General features: G+C 40.5%; 1 protein-coding gene across 4 annotated transcripts in view; it reads right to left on the reverse strand.

The window, feature by feature from the left end:
- The window catches only part of LOC110981158 (MFS-type transporter SLC18B1-like), a 35,690-nt gene that overhangs the window by 3,315 nt on the left and 13,215 nt on the right, over positions 1-19,160 (reverse strand). For 2 of the 4 annotated variants that reach the window (XM_022238489.2, XM_022238471.2), the window contains exons 2-9: positions 15,431-15,659; positions 14,293-14,388; positions 14,013-14,086; positions 4,039-4,186; positions 3,595-3,663; positions 2,494-2,581; positions 2,137-2,273; positions 1,060-1,158 (exon numbers count right to left, since the gene is read on the reverse strand). In XM_022238489.2, the coding sequence (XP_022094181.2) occupies positions 1,060-1,158; positions 2,137-2,273; positions 2,494-2,581; positions 3,595-3,663; positions 4,039-4,186; positions 14,013-14,086; positions 14,293-14,388; positions 15,431-15,622 (903 nt within the window). In that variant the 5' untranslated portion in view covers positions 15,623-15,659. Of the gene's footprint in view, positions 1-1,059; positions 1,159-2,136; positions 2,274-2,493; positions 2,582-3,594; positions 3,664-4,038; positions 4,187-14,012; positions 14,087-14,292; positions 14,389-15,430; positions 15,663-15,913; positions 16,103-19,160 lie in introns of all 4 variants that reach the window. The other 2 variants (XM_087139744.1, XM_022238479.2) reach the window with 2 other exon arrangements.

The following is a 19,160-nucleotide window of genomic DNA, read 5'->3' on the forward strand; positions in this document are numbered from 1 at the left end:
CTTTAACAATCATATTTAGCTTTCCACTAAAAGAACCTCTTGATAAGCTTGAGTAGGCTCTATTTAGCTTTCGAATGAGAGAAGGGAAAAACAGGAAAATTTTTTTTAATGTACATCACATTAAACTATTGTTGCAACGCAAGAATCTGTGCGACCCCGTTTGACCTATTATGAATGATAATTTCCGGCGTTCTGTTAGGCTTAGTTTACTTTGTTGTACGATTACATAGGCTTAATTTGAAGAAGTTTCAAGAAACCTAGAGTAAAGCGATTTCCGAAAAAAACAAACGAGAAGCTATAGGCCTATGAACCTCGACTGCAATGAACGTGAGCAGGATTGGTAGCACGGGACTTTGAATTTTGAGGTATACGTCCAGACTTCAGAAACTAATGCAGGTCCCGTGATGGCGACTCCTTTGTGGATCGATTGAAGAAAGTTCGGCCTAATTGAGGAAGGCTTCAGAGCTCAGTCTTATCCCAGAAGAGACACTTTTCTGAACTGAGTCTACAGTTCAATGTTATGGGTTGCCTATTCACTATTATTTACGCGACAGGAGTCAGATTGCGTCCATCGTTGTCTCGTCTGTTTCTGGCTGTTCGTTGGAGATATATTCGGCCCGCGTCTCAGCGTATTTGCACCTTCAAAGAACGGTTTGCGTCATCCACGAAGTCGTCCTTTGTTGCAGAGCCTGCCTAAGTCCTCGCCCAAACGATTCTATTTATATTGCATAAGATCTTGTGGGCCTACTTAAACACCAGCCTAATCTAATCAATATGCACTGCATAATACTCCATCGACACTCTTGAAGTGTCTAACATTCCAATAAATCATTGTTTCTTTGTTCTTTATATAACAGTGTGACTTGGTTTGATTGCTTAGTTGCATCTGAGAAAATTCGGGCTTTTTGAGTAATTCACAATTACTGATAGTTTGGAGATTTGTCAGATCAAACACCATTCCCTCCTGACCACTGGAAATTCTTAACGCGTAATAAACACTGACATTGAAGGCAAGCCCTGGAAAGCGTCGACTGTTCTTACAGGGACGGAGTTTTATACCTTTTTGTCCACAACGTATCCCCAAACGACTGTACCCACAGCGTACGAAACGCCTAAACAGCAGAAAAGCAAACTTCTTCCGAGAACCGAGAAATCAAGCTGTCGAGAAAGAGGTAAAATGAAGGCAAAATTATTAACCAAAACACTTCTCCTTTTCAGCACAGGTAAAACACGCATGGTAAAATCAATTGTATGTTTTGCAAGTGACCATAGCTATGGACGTATTCCCTCTGACCAGAAAGAAGCAACTTCTGACTGCAAAGAAAAATGTGGGAACAAAACCAACTTGTCGTATGGACCACACGCAAAGACAGCAAGAAAAGTACAAAGCGCCCCTTCGTGCAATGTGCGCATTTCATTTCGTTTATTTCCCGGTATTTGTGCATTTTAATATTTTTGAAATAGGCCGTTCACGTATTTAAAGGGCAGCTGCAATCAATTTGTTTTAATACAGATCTTCAAATTGCACTTTTTTTGTCTTTTCTGTCTCACGTAAACCCGCTGTTCAATATTTCAATGGGTAGTTTACTGCCTTTTTGGTTGTTACGTAATGGGCATAATTATTTCCATAACCATGAGCAAACCAGTGATGTCATTCTAGGAGGAAATGTTGAAATGCTACGTTGGTTTATTGGTTCGTACACAAAAAAGTCCGACATTTTTGTAGGTTTGCTGGACTAGTTGTTTTTTCTATGCTGATTCATCGTTTTTTATGTGCATAAGTAAGCATCAATCCCTCAGAAATGTTTTCATTAAAAATATCTGGATTTACAATATGAACAGAAAAATCTTTGCACTGAACTATTTCTTCCCTGGATCACATCACAACAACAGCGCTCTCGATTCTCCAGGGAAGCGTGAACAATTTTATACAGAAGTGCAGTTTTCAAAGCACTAAAATTGTGTCCAAGAAAAAATTCATGGCAGCTAACACTGAAACATAACATAGGTATGGGGTACTCCAAATCACCCCCTCCCCCCAGCAAACAGGCCTTATCAAGCGAGAACAAACAAACAGTGTAGGTGAAGTCCAGGTTTCGTGCGACACTTGCATTTTTCGTTACCATGGCAACATACCGTCTCGAGATGAACTGACAGTATCGGATGTAATGCCGTGAAACCGATGAAATTGGCACAGATCGCCAACATGCACACCCAGACAGCCGGTATTTTCAAGACTTGGACAATGGGCCCGGATTGTTTCTCCTCGCTCCCTGTTTTCAACAAAACCACAGTATACAAATGTTTGATTTCTTTCTGACGAGTTCACCAGCCGGTGAAAGGCAGGCCAAGCAGTCGACTCCTACAAGGTATCCGCAGAATCAATTGTAGGGCCCTTTTTGAACGGTACACAGTCTCACTTTTGATAAGAAAATTAATACACATATATATATATAATAGTAGAGAAAAACATCATTGCAAACGATATCTTACCATGATCGGGCATGAAGAAACAGCTCGCACCGACCGTGGCCAAAACTGCTCCTCCCAGAACAAAGAATGGAACCCTGAATCCACCTGCCTATTAAGAAGCAAGCAGGGTCCAGTGGATGAAGATATGTAGTGGACAACTGATGTGCATTTAACTTGGGAATGCGTTTTGTGCAACTTTTACTCCAGAATGCAAGAAACCTTACGTTTGTTTGGGTTTACCTAAATAAGAAGTGCACCCTTAGACATTTTATAATTTCTCATGCTTTTTTATGATGAATGGGGGCGCTGTCGCTGTGATGTCATGACAAGAACAAACAGTTTTCCTGTTGAAGACTTTCTTCACTTATTTTGGACCATTTGGGGAAAACTCTGCTTGCTGGCCTACTCTCACGAACCAAAACTTAAAAAAAGAGAAACTAATGAAGCAATCAAGCAAAATTTGCGACAGCCTTACATCCAAAAGTCTGATGGTGCAGAACTAGCTGTAACCCTGATGTTTGTGCCTTTGACTTTATCACACTTTTGATCATGAACATGGTAATCGCATTAGCATTAAAACAAAAAGGCCCTAAAATAAAAAATTGGAAAGCTACGATGGGACACAAAGGAGAATTAATATGATGTGCGAAAAATGTAACTCAACAGGTTTTGTCCAGTTTTGTACACGATTGTAAGACAATAGCAGGCTGTGTCTACGACGGCACAGGATAGAACATGAACTTTATTGGTACAAGGGCGGATCCAGACCCAGATGGGTTTGGGGGGCAGAGGAATAACGAAAGGCCTTAGTAAAAATTAAAGGACAAGGCAAAGGGTTATTATTTCGCCCAGAAATAATTTCCTGAACAAAATGGCTCTGTCCGTACAAAACAACATCCACTCAATATCTTCACTCTGATTAATAAAGAAATCCTCATCATTTTTTTGGGGGGTGGCCCCTGGTTGCCCCCCCCCCCCGCATTGAATTGGTAGGATTCTAAAAGTGGGTCGATGTCATATGCAGTCTGACCCCACTGACAGCGCTGTTGAGAAATTGTGGACTGTTAAAGAGGTTATATGAAGCTTAGGCATGCAAACTGTCTTGCAGCATATTTTACTTACTTCAAAGAGCAAACCACCAACGGCTGGTCCGACTGCAAACGCTACGCCAGCACAGGTTTCAAACAAACTCTACAGGTGAGATGTAAAATGCAGATTTCAGGAAGAATAAAAAATTCGTCCTTAACCATGACAACTTTATAGTGTTGAACAACAAATTCGAGACGTAGTATTTCCAATATGTGAATAGGTAGCTGCATGAGCAGATCAAAGCCCTTTGAAATGTTATTTAGGTTTGTCAGTTTGTGAACAGAAGGTACGGGGCAGAAAAACCAACAAATCGTGTTCTTCAACCCTTTGCTTAAGAATGTCGCAACCGGTACACCCCTTGGTCGGTTGGATACAAGGTTGGAAGTTGCCGACCGGAAGTAGTGGACCGGAAGTCCCCTTTTCAGAGCAAAGTCTATCGACTTTGCCTTTTTATGCTACAATAAACCCTGTTCTCACCATTGACATGCCGACATTTTCCGGAAAGGTGTAAGCAAGAATGGCAGCCGTGGAAGTCGCACAAGCCGAGGAACCAAGGCCCTCCAGTAATCGTATAGCGAAACTGAATGCAGTGAATGTTGCGTCGGTAGGCATGTCGATTATGAAACTGCAAGCAAACTTGTAGACTTGTAAACAAGTAAACTTGTGTTCAAAGTCGCAGATAACCATTAGGCGTTACAGTCAGAACATAAAATTTTACTCAGATGACTTTTTTAAGTGTTCCAGAGGGGATTGTGTCTAAATCAGGAAGCAAGCCATATGGACCGCCGTTTATTTTCTGGTACGTTTCGGCCATCTCAAGGCAAAACAATGGAACTTGATTTTTTTTTCATTGAACGCGGTAAGCATTTCAGAGTTGGCAGCTTTAATCTCCAGCAAACCTTGTGATTATCCTATGCAGAACTATGTTTCTCGAGTAAAACACACTGCGGTAACGTTGATTCTCAGACAGAACCCTCTATCTACACGATGCCCGGGTTATGCATGCAACGATGACCCCCAAAGATGCCCTTCATATTTGAAAGAAAAGCTCATCTGTAACTAGAGATGTTTTTGACCATTATGAAACTTTTTCCTAACAGATCAGTGCAAATGGCTGTGTTTCTTCTTTGCTGGAGGATAACAATTTTGACAGTGGGCGGGAAGCAAGTGACAAGGAGACTGTGGGAAGGCTACTGTACACTGTACATGGGGCAAGTTGTTAAGTGCTCTTGCACTACTTGCAACGGAAGTCTTACACGTACCGAAACAAACGTCATGTGGTAACGAAACCCAAGAACTCAATAGGGCAAATCCTGGGCTCAACATCTTGCACTGATATTTCACGAAGGTCCATTTCGTTAACCACTGGTGCCCGATACGATGTCGCATTCAATGCCGGAGGGGTTACCAGTCAAATGTTCACGTGCATGTTGCACGAATATTTGGTCTTGGGCGAATATTTTGGTCTCGGGTGAAAATTTTGGTTGCACAAAAAAAATGATCTTGCGTGTGAAAACTTTTATCTTGCACAAAAATTTTAGTCTTATTCAAAACAATTTGGTCTTGCATGAAATTTTAGTCTTGCATGATGTGATGTAGTTTCATCTTCTTTACGACGAAACAGTTGTACTTCTGACAAACTCGCACGATCACGCTTCTCAGCCATTCTACGTGTATCCTTATTCATTTCTACAGTAGTGCTAGCAGATGTGATACATAGCAAATCAAAATCTGGAAGACACTCTTCCCCTCTCTCTCCTCTTATTCCCATCTAATTTCTAAGAAAATATCTGTGCACTTCCAGAAGGTCAGTGTGGTCAGTCCAGGATATAGTGTGGTCAGCCCCGACCACTTCCAGTCCCTTAGATTTCATTTTTATGACCTCATGAGCCCAGTTTCCGCCTTAATTGACCACGACCTTCCCCTACATACTTGTGATTCCTTACTCAGAATTGCTTCATGACACATGAAATTTTGGTTTTGCATGAAATTGTGTTCTTGCACAAAAATGTTGGTCTTTACACAAAATTTGGTCTTGCGTGAAATTTAGGCCTTGCATAAAAACTCTGGTCTTAAATGAAAATTTGGATCTTGCAGGCAAATTTTATTTTTGCTTAAAATGTTTTCTTACATGAAAATTTCGATCTTGCGTGAAATTAAATGTCGCTTGATTTTTTTCGTGACCGAATATTTTCTGTTTTGCATAAAATTCTTTGTGTCCTGCAGTACAATAAATTAGTCTTGGATGATTTTGTTTTTTCTTGGTCTTCAATAACTGTCTTGAATTAATTCTGCTTTGGTATTCCATACTTAAGCATAAGTCTCCACCAATCAAAACAATCGCCTCTGTCGGGCATGTAATAAATTATTCCTCATTACAATGTCGCGCGTATTCAACACGGCGTCCTTTCCGGCAGTGGCGTAAGCTCCACTGGCAGACGACAATCTGTTTCAGAATTGCCTCAAATATGCAGCAACGAAGCTTGGGATCATCCGATCGACAAATTGAAACCACAGCAAATGTTCATGAAGTAGACTTCATGAACGTAAGTAGCCTAGACATTTCAAGATGTATTTTGCGCTGGGAAGATGTTACTTTATATTACGGGTTTTGCCCTTATCCAACGTATATATTGATAAACACTGCATGCTCAGTGCTTGTCCGAGAGCTTGCGAAAAAGTTCACAAGCTTACTTGGGTGGGACTCAAACCACGACCTCCTGCTTACTAGTGCAGACGAGTCCCACCCGCGTAAGCTTGTGAAATTTTTTCGCAAGCTCTCAGAAAAGCACTGAGCATACAGTGTTTATCAATACATGTGTATACGTTGGGTAAGGGCAAAACCCGTTATACAACTTAACATCTCCCCAGCGTAACATACAACTTGAAATAGTTATTGGTACCCGCTGCTACACTTGACTCGGACCGGCCAGCCGACCCCGGCAAGCTCGGTGGTCGAATGGTAAGACGTCTGCACTAGTTAGCAGGGGGTCGTGGGTTTGAGTCCCACCCGAGTAAGCTTGTGAATTTTTTCGGACAAGCACTGAGCATACAGCGTTTATCAATATATACGTTGGGTATACGTTCGTTCAGAGAAATGCGAATAATTCATTAAATTAGCATATTGAATAATTCAGATATACCACTGAAAACTACGGCCGTGTCCTAAACGGGCTTCCAGAGCTACGGCTAGGTCTACTGCCTACGCGTCTCCACACATTTCCTATGGAGCGGAGACCTAGACCTAGCTCTAGACAACAGATTCGGATGCAGCCAAGGCTTCAAAGGCGCTTGCGGCGGCGCGCACAGTCCACGACACACACAGCTTGGCTACTGCATGCATGGTTAATTTCGAACTTGCAAGCAGGTTGTCGTGTGGTCTAGACTATCCATTTAGTATGGAATTCCATGTCGCCCGTCATCCGTCGCCCGTGTTTTTTTGTTTGTTTGTCATTATTGCGCAGTAGTATTTTTAACTTTGACCCTTGATCGTTTCACATGTACATGTACTTGTTCGATCGATCCACCGTGCCTGACTCTCATATGCATTTTGCAGCTGCCCTAAACTCCACTTGAAGGAAGAAATAATATCCTTTCATTTGTTAAAGACTGACATCGGTAAAGTGACGTGTATATAAAATAATACCATTTTTGTTACCTCAATAAGTTAAAAAAAAACACTTTTGTTCGGGTAGATTGTTTTTCTCAATGAGTTGGTTACTCTAAACGTAACTTAACTCGTTAACGGCCTGACGTTAAGTCTGTAGCCTATGTAATATTTTTGTCACTCCCTGCACGATATCCTACAGAACTGAATGTAAATAATAAATTATTTACAATGATTGATTCCTTAATAGTTTTCATAAGAGACGAACTGATTCAACATTATTTTGAAGGAAGGTATGCTTATGATGAAATCTGCTGTATACTCTAAATTAGACATGACTTGAGTTGTAGGTAGGCTCACAGAAGCCTTTTAAACAGTAACGTACTCGTTAGCCCCATAAATAATGCTGATATGCTGGACAACCTGTTCTCATTGGTCTATCCACCATGGCATACACACCCACAAAAACCAAGTGAAACTTAAACCAAGTGGTAATTGCCCCTAACAATACCTTTAATAAACAGTTTGTTATCCACACCACTGTCTAGTATTTCTGGATTTCAAGGTGAAATTGTGAGGACAAAATGGAATATCTGTATCGCTTGGCAGATTTCTTTCTAGAATTTGATGAAAACAAGTCGGCAAATTTTTACAGTATGCAATAAAATTAAACTTGCCTGAACATCTTTGCTGAAATTGTTTTCCCCAAAAAACACTTGGTTGAATTCTCAGAAAGGCAACATTTTCTTGTCAAGGGGCAGAGGTAGTCTAGCATCACTGGCATTAATTATGGGACTAATATATGCTTTGCAGGTGAGATTTGTACTTGCCTTATTGAGAAAAGATCCTTAGAGGTGAATGGAATCATCACATTGTCATTTGTTAATTAAACCCAGGCTTTTGCAGGTCCTATCTAGCCCCACAAATAGGGCTGTAGTAGTGGCTCACTTTTACAATCTGTCTCTTATCTGTCGCCACCACAGCCCTACTTCAAGGCATGTCTTAGTAAATGCCTGAAATCCCAACTGCAGGATTGTCACAAACTTTGAATCCTAATATCTTCCGAAATAAGAATGCACTCGACAATTTTACTCACACCGGCGTATTTCCCAGAGTTTGGACTGTAACAGCACCCTAAAGCTTTCCAAAGTCGTCAATTTTCCGATGTATGGCGCCTCGAAAAACCCGGCTTGTACTGTTAAATGCCGACCACGGGCTGCCGCCATGGGCATGCAGAGCCTTGAACTGACAGCTTTTGAAGTATTCTCCAATCGTACAGTATAGATGGTAGAAGAACTAACGCGACATCATGCCCAAAATTACTTACCAACATTCCCGGAAAAAGCTGCTAGATCAAGGCTCTGCATGCCTATGGCGGTAGCCTACAAAGAGCGAATAGGTAGCAGGTCTTGTTTCTGTTATTGTTCTTTTTCATGGTTACTTTCTAGCTCTGCGTTTTCATTAAGAGTGAGTTGTTGAAGAAAAGGGTTTTCTTTTTAATCAAATGTAATTAGAAAGAGCGTCACGACCAACTATAAGCCTTGCCTCCAGGAAATAAATAACATAAGCCACAACGTCGTTTTAACTTTTCCAGCTCTAATTTTGATCTTCCTAATAATTATGTAATAGAATTGATTTTGTTCCTCTACTTTTTGAAATCCTAACTACCCCAGAATTAGGTCTTACAATTTGTGTGGGTTGCTTGGCAGTGCGTGTGGGCAGTTGGTAGCAGAACTTGCAGCAAGAGTCCTTGAGACGGGCATGACGGATCATTTCCCTAGCTAGTGACCTTCCACTTCACTTGGCTACTGGACTGAACAGAGACTGTTCTGTTGTCCCTCTGTGATTGCTCCTTCCATCGAACCTGCCATACTTACAAATTCGTCCCTGTCCTGTTCTAGGCAAAAACATTACCAGTGTAAGCCTATTGAACCACACATGCATACGTTGCCGAAACCTGATTTAGTCAAGGGGAAGGAAAGACTGTGCACTTGAACCCTAAACATAATATAGCCCACACATCTTCGCCATCCAGTCGAGCTCTTTTTACTGCAAGCCTTTCTAGTGCAAACTCTACAGCTACTTGCCAAGTCAAGCCAAGCCAAGTCGTCACCTACGTATTTTCGTAAACCGTGCGAAAACTTTTCACTGTATTAGCCGGAAACGAATTAATACTCACTGGTTAGCTGATAATAAAATGCGTACACTAGTAAACAAATAAATAATGTAAGCAGGTGTCATGATTCTCATATTATGTCCGCTACAATACTTCTAAATCTATTCTAAGATACAATACATCAATCATTATAACGTGCCTGCTAATGTAAGATGCGGATCAGTGAAGAAATTATACGTGTGTGGCCAAACAGAGTTGAAGAAAACACACGGCCACAATGGTAATAGCGTCTGCATAATGATCTAATATCATTGAAACTGTGGTGCTGATGAAGGTAACGAGGACGACTGGCCTGAAGGAAGACTACGACGGAATATTCTGAGGATATTACAGAGCAGGCTCGGTGGTAACTTCCTAAACCCTTGGTCAAACTTGCGGTCATACAATTGTAGACAAATTGTATGGGGAATTGGAAGTACTACTTAGAAATTACCGGGATGGACCACGGAGAAATACCGGTATCTATAAGATTACAAATCTACCACAAAAGGGGACTGCATCGACGGTATTAAAAAGAAATCATTGGCTGGGTTTAAAGAGTGACGAATTCTGGCTACCACTTATTATGGGAGAGCAGTTCCTACATATGCCGATTTTCTTTTTGTTCTTTTTTCTTTTTCTTAATAAAATATGACAGAAATTAATCCTAATCGAGGAATGGATGAGATAAAAACAAGAACAAATCAACACCAAAGAGTTAATAGCATGTAATTTGCAAGCACGGGGGACAGAAATGAAAGAAAACAGTAAAAGCGCCCTCTATAAACACCATGAAGCAAGGGGCGACAGCACGCGTGGCGTCGTGCGTCGTGTCGTGCGTCGCGTCGTGCTTCAGGCGACGTAATAGGCGACGCGATGCACGACAAGACGTTCGATGCGACGCACGACGGTGCGACGCGACGGGCGACGGAAGGGGCGACGTTTAGGCGGGAAAAATGCAACATGGAAAGGACCAGAGACAGCACGACGCGACGGACGACGGCACAACGCGACGCACGACGCGACGCGTCGTGTGTGTACAAACATAGTGGCAAGAAGGTGACGGTGCGACCTGACGGCACGACGCAAGGGAGCCGTCGTGCCGTTGCGTCGTGTAGTTGCCTCGCCTGGAGGGAGGCTGAAGAGAGAGAAATGTTTGTCGTAAATAGTACACTATATGTATGTGTACATGTACATGTGTAATAGAAATAACGTGTATGCTGTAATATACATGCACACAATAGGGTAGGCTATAATTTGTGGGAGCGTTGCAGTACTGTACCACTGCTCAAACATATTGAGTGATCGTTAACAGGATTAGGTTTCACTTTTACGACTTCAACGCATGTGGACTTGCCTGTTAGTAGGCTACACAACTAAACAGTAATACTATGGTAATTCGCAGCTGCAGTACTGTCACACCGTCTTTAATTTCTGGACCAGAGGAAATCGCTCGTGTAAATTTATAAAATACAGAAATTCAAGGTGTGCATTGCAATTTCAGTCCGCTCTTTCCGCCTGAGGCCTCAAGTCACAATACAGTAGATGTCGAACTATTATAAACCATAGAACAAAACAGCCAAAAGTAATTTATGGGCCAAAGATTAAATTTGTACATGCCAAAAATTCTCTTTTGTTTAGACTAACCTTAAATTTTGGCTTGTTTGTGTTTGATTATTTAATGCCCACAAAGACATTTATTTCAAACCATGACTAAAATATATTTGTGAGGAGCTGATTGATAAAATTAATTAGTGAAGTAATCATGTAAATTGGACATTTTGGGCGCCGTGTAAACACAGAATGCATTATTTAAAATTTTTGGCGTGTAGTGAAGTCAGTAGTTATCAAATCAGATGTGAATAAATATACACACACACATACATACATAGGCCTACAGATACACCGTTTAGACCATGAAAAATTATGGAATTATTGCAGTATCAAAGCAGGACGCGTTGTTTCCCGTGAATCTTTGCTAAGATTAAGACTGTATGCGCTAAACCATCCATCTAAAAATAGTGACGTTTTACATATATTAAAAACAAATATGTCATAAAATGTCCGTCAAGTACAAATGGAATCGGATGTCAAATCATAACAGCCGCCAGAACTTTAAAATACGTTTTGCTCAAAGTGTTCATTATCTGTTTTTGCAAATAATGCAGAAACAGCTGTCGCTTTTGTTCATATTTTTTATTTATAACAATTTGAGTGACGTAATGATTACGTCACAACCTGATTTTGAATTTTTAATTTTTCCGCATTTTAACATTCTTTTCGACGTCACGTTTTTCCTAAATAAAGCAAGGTTTTGCCAAATTCTATTGCATGACCTTGGGTAGGAGCAGTAGAAGTTGATTTAGTTAAACAATAGTGACAGCATGATAACGTCATCAAAAAAGACCGATTTTGCATTCGTTTACTGAGAAAGATTTTATCGGCATGAAGTGCATAGGATAGGCAAAACCTTTACACACAGATAGTCCGATAAGAAATTTGTTCAGTCACGTCATATCGAAATACCAGTTTGCCCATTTTATGCAGTTTTGTACATTTTCCAACCATAAGACTTTGGAACTTTTGCGTTGATCTGACTGACTTCAGACTTGGCGCAAAGTTAGACCTCCATGTAGAGATAATTCAAGAACAAGTTCGTCATTATAACGTCGTCAGATGTCAGATGACAACACTATAAAGGTGCATTTTTCAAAGACCTCTAACTTTAGAAATACAGGTCTGCTTAAGTTCGAATTTGACATGTACCTAGAAGAGCCTGGTCTGTTAAGAAGTGAACACTGAAGTCACATGATGACAGCATCACATGTCAGCTGACGTCATGTAAAGGTACATTTTTGTATGTGTACCTAAAACACTAATTCACATGTAATGTATGTTTTATACGTGACATTATATTAACATAAAGGACATCACAAGTCGCAGGGCCACTCTAATTAACAACTGCCGAAACTGCCTGTGTTTGTCTACAGACACATTTGTCGGTTTCGATTGTTATTGTTTTGTCCAGAGAGGGCCGATGTATAGGGAAATATGAACGTTACCTGCCATGCTATAGAACGCAGAATCGAATGTGGCCCATAAGGAGTGGATAATCAGTATACAGCTACAGTAGTGAAAATTATACTATATGACAATCACCGCGGGGAAGTGTATTTGCTTGTCACAAGAACACTTCGCAGGAGAAGAAAAAAATGAAGCTGATTGTTTTTAGCCCTTTGCAAGCTAAAATTGGTACTAAACCAAAAAAGTATCCAGTGGGAAGTAGTTCTCGCTATGATCAACTTACCATCATCTATGACTTGTAACTAGTGATAGACGGTATCAAAAACAATGCAGTTAATGTTACCGGTAGAATTAAAGAGGACGTAACTGAAACTGTTAAAGAGCAACTCTCAGGAAAACATGTTTTCTCTGATTTTATCTGTTCGAATGAATATGGAAGCATCCAAATCGAATGCAGTGTCATTTGTCTTACTAGTGCAGACGTCTTAACCACTCGACCACCAAGCTTGCCAGGGTCGGCTAGCCGGTCCAAGTCAGGTGAAGCAGCGGGTACCGCGAACTATTTTCAAGATGTATTTTTGCGTTGGGGAAATGTTAATTTTATATAACGGGTTAAGGCGTCTGCACTAGTAAGCAGGAGGTCGTGGGTTCGAGTCCCACCTGAGTAAAGCTTGTGACTTTTTTCGCAAGCTCTGGGACAAGCACTGAGCATACAGTGTTTATTAAACATACGTTGGGTAAGGGCAAAACCCGTTATATAAATTAACTTTCTAAAGGTGAAAACCTCACTCTCCCAGAGAGTGGGTTCCTATAAATTCACTTCAAGAGAGTGAAATCACTCGTAGAGGAGTCAAAATTTCTCTAAAAGAATGAAAATCACTCACAAAGGACAGTCAACTCATTTTTCGACTCGTCCTCTGTATATAGGCCCCTTAGCAGGGCAGAAATTTCACTCTTGTAGAATGGTGTTCACTCTTTTTAGAGTGACTTTAACTCTTTTTATCTTTTGAGCGGATTTAGAAGAGACTCACTCTTCTGGAGAGTGAGTTTTTGCAATATTAAAATAGTACCATTAAGTTTTTCCACATGTATAAACTACTGTAATTATAGTATGATGTCCCAAACAATGAGGATTTTAGGGGGTAATTTCCTGTGACACATCTATGGACAGCAAAAACTTGTGAATTATATATTCCATAAGTTGATTCTTTATGATTGTATAACTTCAGTGATCATGATTGTGTAAGTTATTTCATTTTGAAAGTGTAAAAACAGCCCAGGGAACGGACGAATTATAATGGTTGTTTATGAATGGAATGCAACTATTATGAACTTCACTTGAAACCGTGTATATTCAGGTGTGTGTTGATTGAGAGTTATTAAGAACTAAGTTGGATTTATGCAACTGAAACGAAACTGATTTAGAAAGTACTTTTATACCATACAATCGAAAGCAAATTTAAGAGGGGATGGTGTAATTATTCTTATGAATAAATGTGTAAATACCCTTTGAATTTAATTAAAGTCTTTTAAATTAGGTTTCATTCTGTCTGAAAAGAGGTATGACAGCCGGAGATAGCACTTTTACGGGTTCGGAATTTCTAGGGCTGTGACAGTTCTTGATAAGCAGCTTCAGAAAGGCAACAGGTACGGTACACAACTTACCCAAACAAAATATTGCAACTGCCTGCCACGAAGGCCCCAGCGAGAAAAGCAAAACGGGCTCCAATGAGTGGCAGCTACAGAAAAAGAAACGCACAAAATCTTTAAACCGCTTGAAGAGACTCGCTTTCTGTTCATCATTTTCTGCACTGCAAGTTGTTCCTTTATTTTTCCACTATGATTTGATGTTGACGTGATGAACGAGAAATAGCTAGGAGAGGGTGGTAAGTTCAGTAACTTAGACCCAACAGTAAAGTCAATTCGGATAAAGAATTGAGCTTACAAGTTTGCCCCAGATTGGTGAACTTATTCCAGCTGCAACGGAGAAAGAGCTGAACACCAGCCCAATAACAGTCTGCGACATTCCCCTCGCTTTGGCCTAAAGTAAATACAAAAACAAATCCATTGAAGAACATAATTATAATACGGAGGATTCACAATAGTGCACCTCCAAGGGGTTTGCAACGCGTTGGCCGATCACAACGCGCGAAATCTGTCGACCCTTTCCGAACGCACATTGGGTCGACAAATTTCGCGCACTGTGAGTGGCAAACGCGTTGCAAACTATTGGAGGCGCACCTTGAATAGGGTGTGGGTATGGTGCACTTTCCAAAGGGGCCAGCGGGGTTGGCCCGCGGTCAACTGAGCACTAAAGCAAAGCATACGTGTGTCACTAGTACAGAGGTGTACATGTTTCACATAATACCTGTGATATATGCTTTATGAACGATGTGCGAAAATGGTAGGTACCAAAGTGCTTTAATGATAAAAATATGAACTTGCATCCCGCTACTAGTAAGCTCCATTGGCATTGGTACATACAAGACTTTGAAACGTCTAGCAAGTGCATCTTTTCCCAAAATCAGCCTAAGTGGGCAAATTTTATGAACGCTAATTTTTCAGGCATTTTTGCTATAATACCTGTCAATTATTATCTTTTGTCAAGCAATGTTTTAAACAGATTACTAAATGTTAAATGGCTATCAACGAGAAGGGAAAGTATTAAAAGTCTAATTTAAATGTAAAACAAAATGTTTCTTTGAAATAAATTGAAACAGAATTTAGACGACGGATGAACTTATATTTCAACCTTTGATTTCCTTAACATGTAATAAACATTATGAAAGCTGTCCCGATACTCCGAAAATTGTGGAATTACACTGGTGTTAAATCATCACTTTCGATATCAGTATTCACAGGACATCAAACCAGGGTGATTAGTAATCAACGTGACTCATTTTAAGTTGGACATGAGAAATGGGTGTGGACTAAACATCGCCAAATGTCAAATAGAACTGAAAACCGTGCATCAGTTAAATCACAGAAGTAAATGGTAAATTCAAATGCAGTTTAATCTGATGAGCATTCGTGGGGGCCCCCACTATATTGCTTGAATATATAGCCACCTGGAAACTACTCACCTCATTCGGGAAAAACACTGCGATCACTGAGAAAGTCAGCCATGCTGTGAACGTCCCTAACGCCGCACAGACAAAGGTAGCCTTTTTGTGGAAAGTTGTCTCTTCTTTCTCACTGCTTTCATCGTTTGGGGCAGCAGATTCACTTGGTAACACTGCATCTTCCGAATTATTTTCAGTCATCCTGATCGTCATTGGTTGATGTTACGAGCATACTAACTCTGCCAGTTGCCTGCTGGTCAGAAGTACACCAATTTACATCCTTGTCTTAAACTACTCACAGCGATTAGATCGGATCATGGAGGTTTTCCCCCTCCTCCATGCACTGATCTTCCATTGTCGGTTTCCAGACAGGCAGAGTAATGTACGGCTCGGACAAGTGTTCCATACTATCGTACTCCGTGTGATACAGAGTTGCGCCAAAACAAATAAATATGTCGAAGGTGGATTTGTGCGGGGGAGATGGAATTGATGTTGGATTTTTACCCTGCTCGACTGTATACTGCTCCCGAAGTTGTTCGCGGTACCCGCTGCTACATCTGATTCGAACCAGCCAGCCGACACCGGTAAGCTCGGTGGTAGAGAGTGGTTAAGACGTCTACGCTAGTAAGCAGGAGGTCGTGGGTTCGAGTCCCACCCGAGTGCCCTTTTTTCACAAGCCTTCTGGGAAATACACTGAGTATACAGTGTTAAAATACACGTCGGGCAGGTTAAAAAAATCCAAAATTATACAAAATATGGTCTACTCAATTGCATTTTGGTTTCCGTCAGGAGTAGCTAATATCAAGGGACTCAATCACCACCCACGACATCACAGCAGTACTCACAAACGTAAATGCAGAAAGCCTCAACAATAAGCCACTTCGTACTTGCCGCATGTATGCTCCACTGGAAACTAGGGCAAGGGTCATTTCTACATAAACAGAATCGCTTCACCGAGCGTCCTGAGCGAGCGCCCGTCTGTGACATTCGTTTGTGTAGTGAATGTTAAGCGCGCAATTCAGCTAGAGCTTCAATTTTGATCAATTCTTTTCAGGCTTTGGTTACATTTTTACCATTTTTCAATTGATGAAATTTGTCTGTGGACTGTGGCCCAATCGAAAGAGTTTTTAAGGAACAATATGTTCCACATGCAGTACTTGGATTAGTCAACACTTAATCAACCTTGTATACAATTACCAAATAGTTTAAACGATCATTGTATCAACAGCAACCCATTCGCGACACACACAAGCTATATGTACATTATGTACAAATGACCCTTGCAAAAGTTCATTCGCTCATGCGCAGTTCGTAATTACGAAGGCGTAAATTGTATTACACCAGAATTGATTTTTGGCTTTTCCACATTGCATGCATTGCTGAAAAGCCTTTTTTTGTCAAGATTTCTTAGCAGTTTTTAGCAACAGCTGAAACAGCTCTCAGCTTTCAACCTGAGTTTCTTCAATACATTGGCCAAATTCCATAATTGACGCTTTATCCAATCGGTTACACCCTTTGGTTTAGGTTCGGGTGTCGATTCTGGCGTTGGACTTACACTAGGATTTCCGGCACCTCTAACGCTAGCTACGATGCTACTAACAATGGTACTTACGGCTAGTGAAAAAGCCGTTAAAATACTTACGATTGTAACGCCTTGCTCGCGAAATATCGTTCGAATCCTATCACCCAGGGTGATATCTGACTGTAAAGCGTAATTAATTAAATCTTTAATTTGAAATATTTGTCTTTTGAGTTGACCGTTTAATATATCTCTTTGAGCTTGTAGTCCTTTGAGTTGGTCTTGTAATTCACGCAAACGAACTGCATCTTTAGAGGTGTCAAGACGACTTATTTCTTCTTGAATTCCAACAATTTTAGCTTGATTTAATCGTCTTGCCCCTCGTAATGTTTGCAATTGTTTATCTAATCCTCGAAGCTCTCTATCATTTAAACCCTCGGTTTACGCTATTTTATTCTTCGTAAGCTCGGTGACGACGTCGCTAACTTCACCCGATGCTTCCTCGATGTCTTCAGTTTAAATGGCGTTTAATTTTGATCGTGCTTGTTCATTTTTTTCTGGTAATCCCAGAACCCGGGTTCCTCGCGAATAAATTTTGATCCACTTCGAAATCCAGCTTTTCTAGCGCGTTTTGCTATTGTGTCTAGCGATGCAAATTTTCTCGGGTTACGTTCGTCTGTGAGTAATATCTTACCGGATCCTATTACATTTTTGTAACATAGACCTTCTTTTGAGTCTATTACATTTGTCTGGCTTTTAGTGATGTATTCGAAATTTCGAAAGCAGGTTTTGGTATATCTGATCAACCTTTATCTTTATACAAATTGTAAAAATCGTTTACTCTGGGATTACCGATAAACATCGTTCGACCTTCTTCTAAACTTTTGTCCGCCGTTGTACCTTCTATAAAGGACGTTTCTTCTTGATCTGGAAATAAGTTATCGTCAACGAAATCTTGGTCGTTTATTTTTTTATCTTGATCTTGATCTTCCAAGAGAGGTACTTCCTCTGGATCAAATCCTTCGGCCATTTTACTTTAACTTAGCCAACCCTGGGTAGCTAACGCACCGCTAGACAGCGCGGTCAATTTTAATGCGTCTTCGATAGATAATTTATTTAGATCGGGCGGTTTGATTTTAAACAGCTTGCTCGATAGCATAGCGTAACCCATGGAGATCGCTGAAACTACAGCGCCGTGGTAAACCGTGTTGGCAATTCCGTTTACGTCGATTGATTTAGCGTTACTCTTTAATATAACACATTTTTAAATTTATTCCATATCTAAAATCTCGGGCCGCTCGCTACGCTCGCTTTTTGGTTGAACAATTGGTTGGGTCGTTTCAACTTTCATAGGCGTTGATTTATTTTTTCCAAATTAAATATACCGCGACCGCACCAATCGCTAAGCCACCCAGGATTAAATTTCTGTTCTCTATAGCCGTTTTATAAATTTTATTTTCCAAGCTCGGTGTTTCACTGACTTCGCCTAATCTCATCTTGGCGAGCTGCTGCTTTATCTTGTTATTATGCTCGGCTAATTTCTTACCTTGTTCCACAAGTCTGGGATTTTTGGCTTTAGTTACCGTCTGAATTTGAGATTTTACCAGGCTGTTCGCTGGGGTTGGTGCTTGACTCACTTCGTTCGCTTCTTCGTGGTTGACATCCTCTTTTATAATAAGAGAACTCTTGTTGAGCTCCAGATGCTTAGTCGTAATTAACGCAGCTGCCAATGGTGATAAATAGACTCCGTATTTACAGAAAATCTCGCTTAGTAGGTGACCCATAGTTTGACTAATGATCGGGTCGTCGTTTAGATCTTTTGTAAGCGCTTCTTCAGAATTCAAATTAATATGAAACCCGAAAAAATCGACGGGGTGGCTATTCCGAGTAAACGTGCGTATAAGCTTACAATCGCGTGACCTAACGTATTAACGATTTCTTTACCGAATCTAACTTCGTACAGATTGAATAGCTTTTCTTGATCTTTGGGGCTAAGCGACTCGATGTCCTTTACTGAATATTCTTTACCTAAATTTTTTTAGATTCGCCAGAGGCAGCTATCGAACAAAGGCGATCTTTTACGTTGAGCTTTGATTCTTCGGTTGATTCGCTTTTTGAATCGGCAAGAATTGATTTGATGTCTTCCATTTTATTATATACGTTTTAAAATTGTTGAATGTTTGCTTTAGACGTAAGTGCTCAAACGTGTAATAAGTTAAATTGACCGCCTTA

This window comes from Acanthaster planci, linkage group LG01 (assembly GCF_054643075.1).
Source record: "Acanthaster planci isolate LZ-2023a linkage group LG01, COTS_SCS, whole genome shotgun sequence".
NCBI classification, from domain to species: Eukaryota; Metazoa; Echinodermata; class Asteroidea; order Valvatida; family Acanthasteridae; genus Acanthaster; species Acanthaster planci.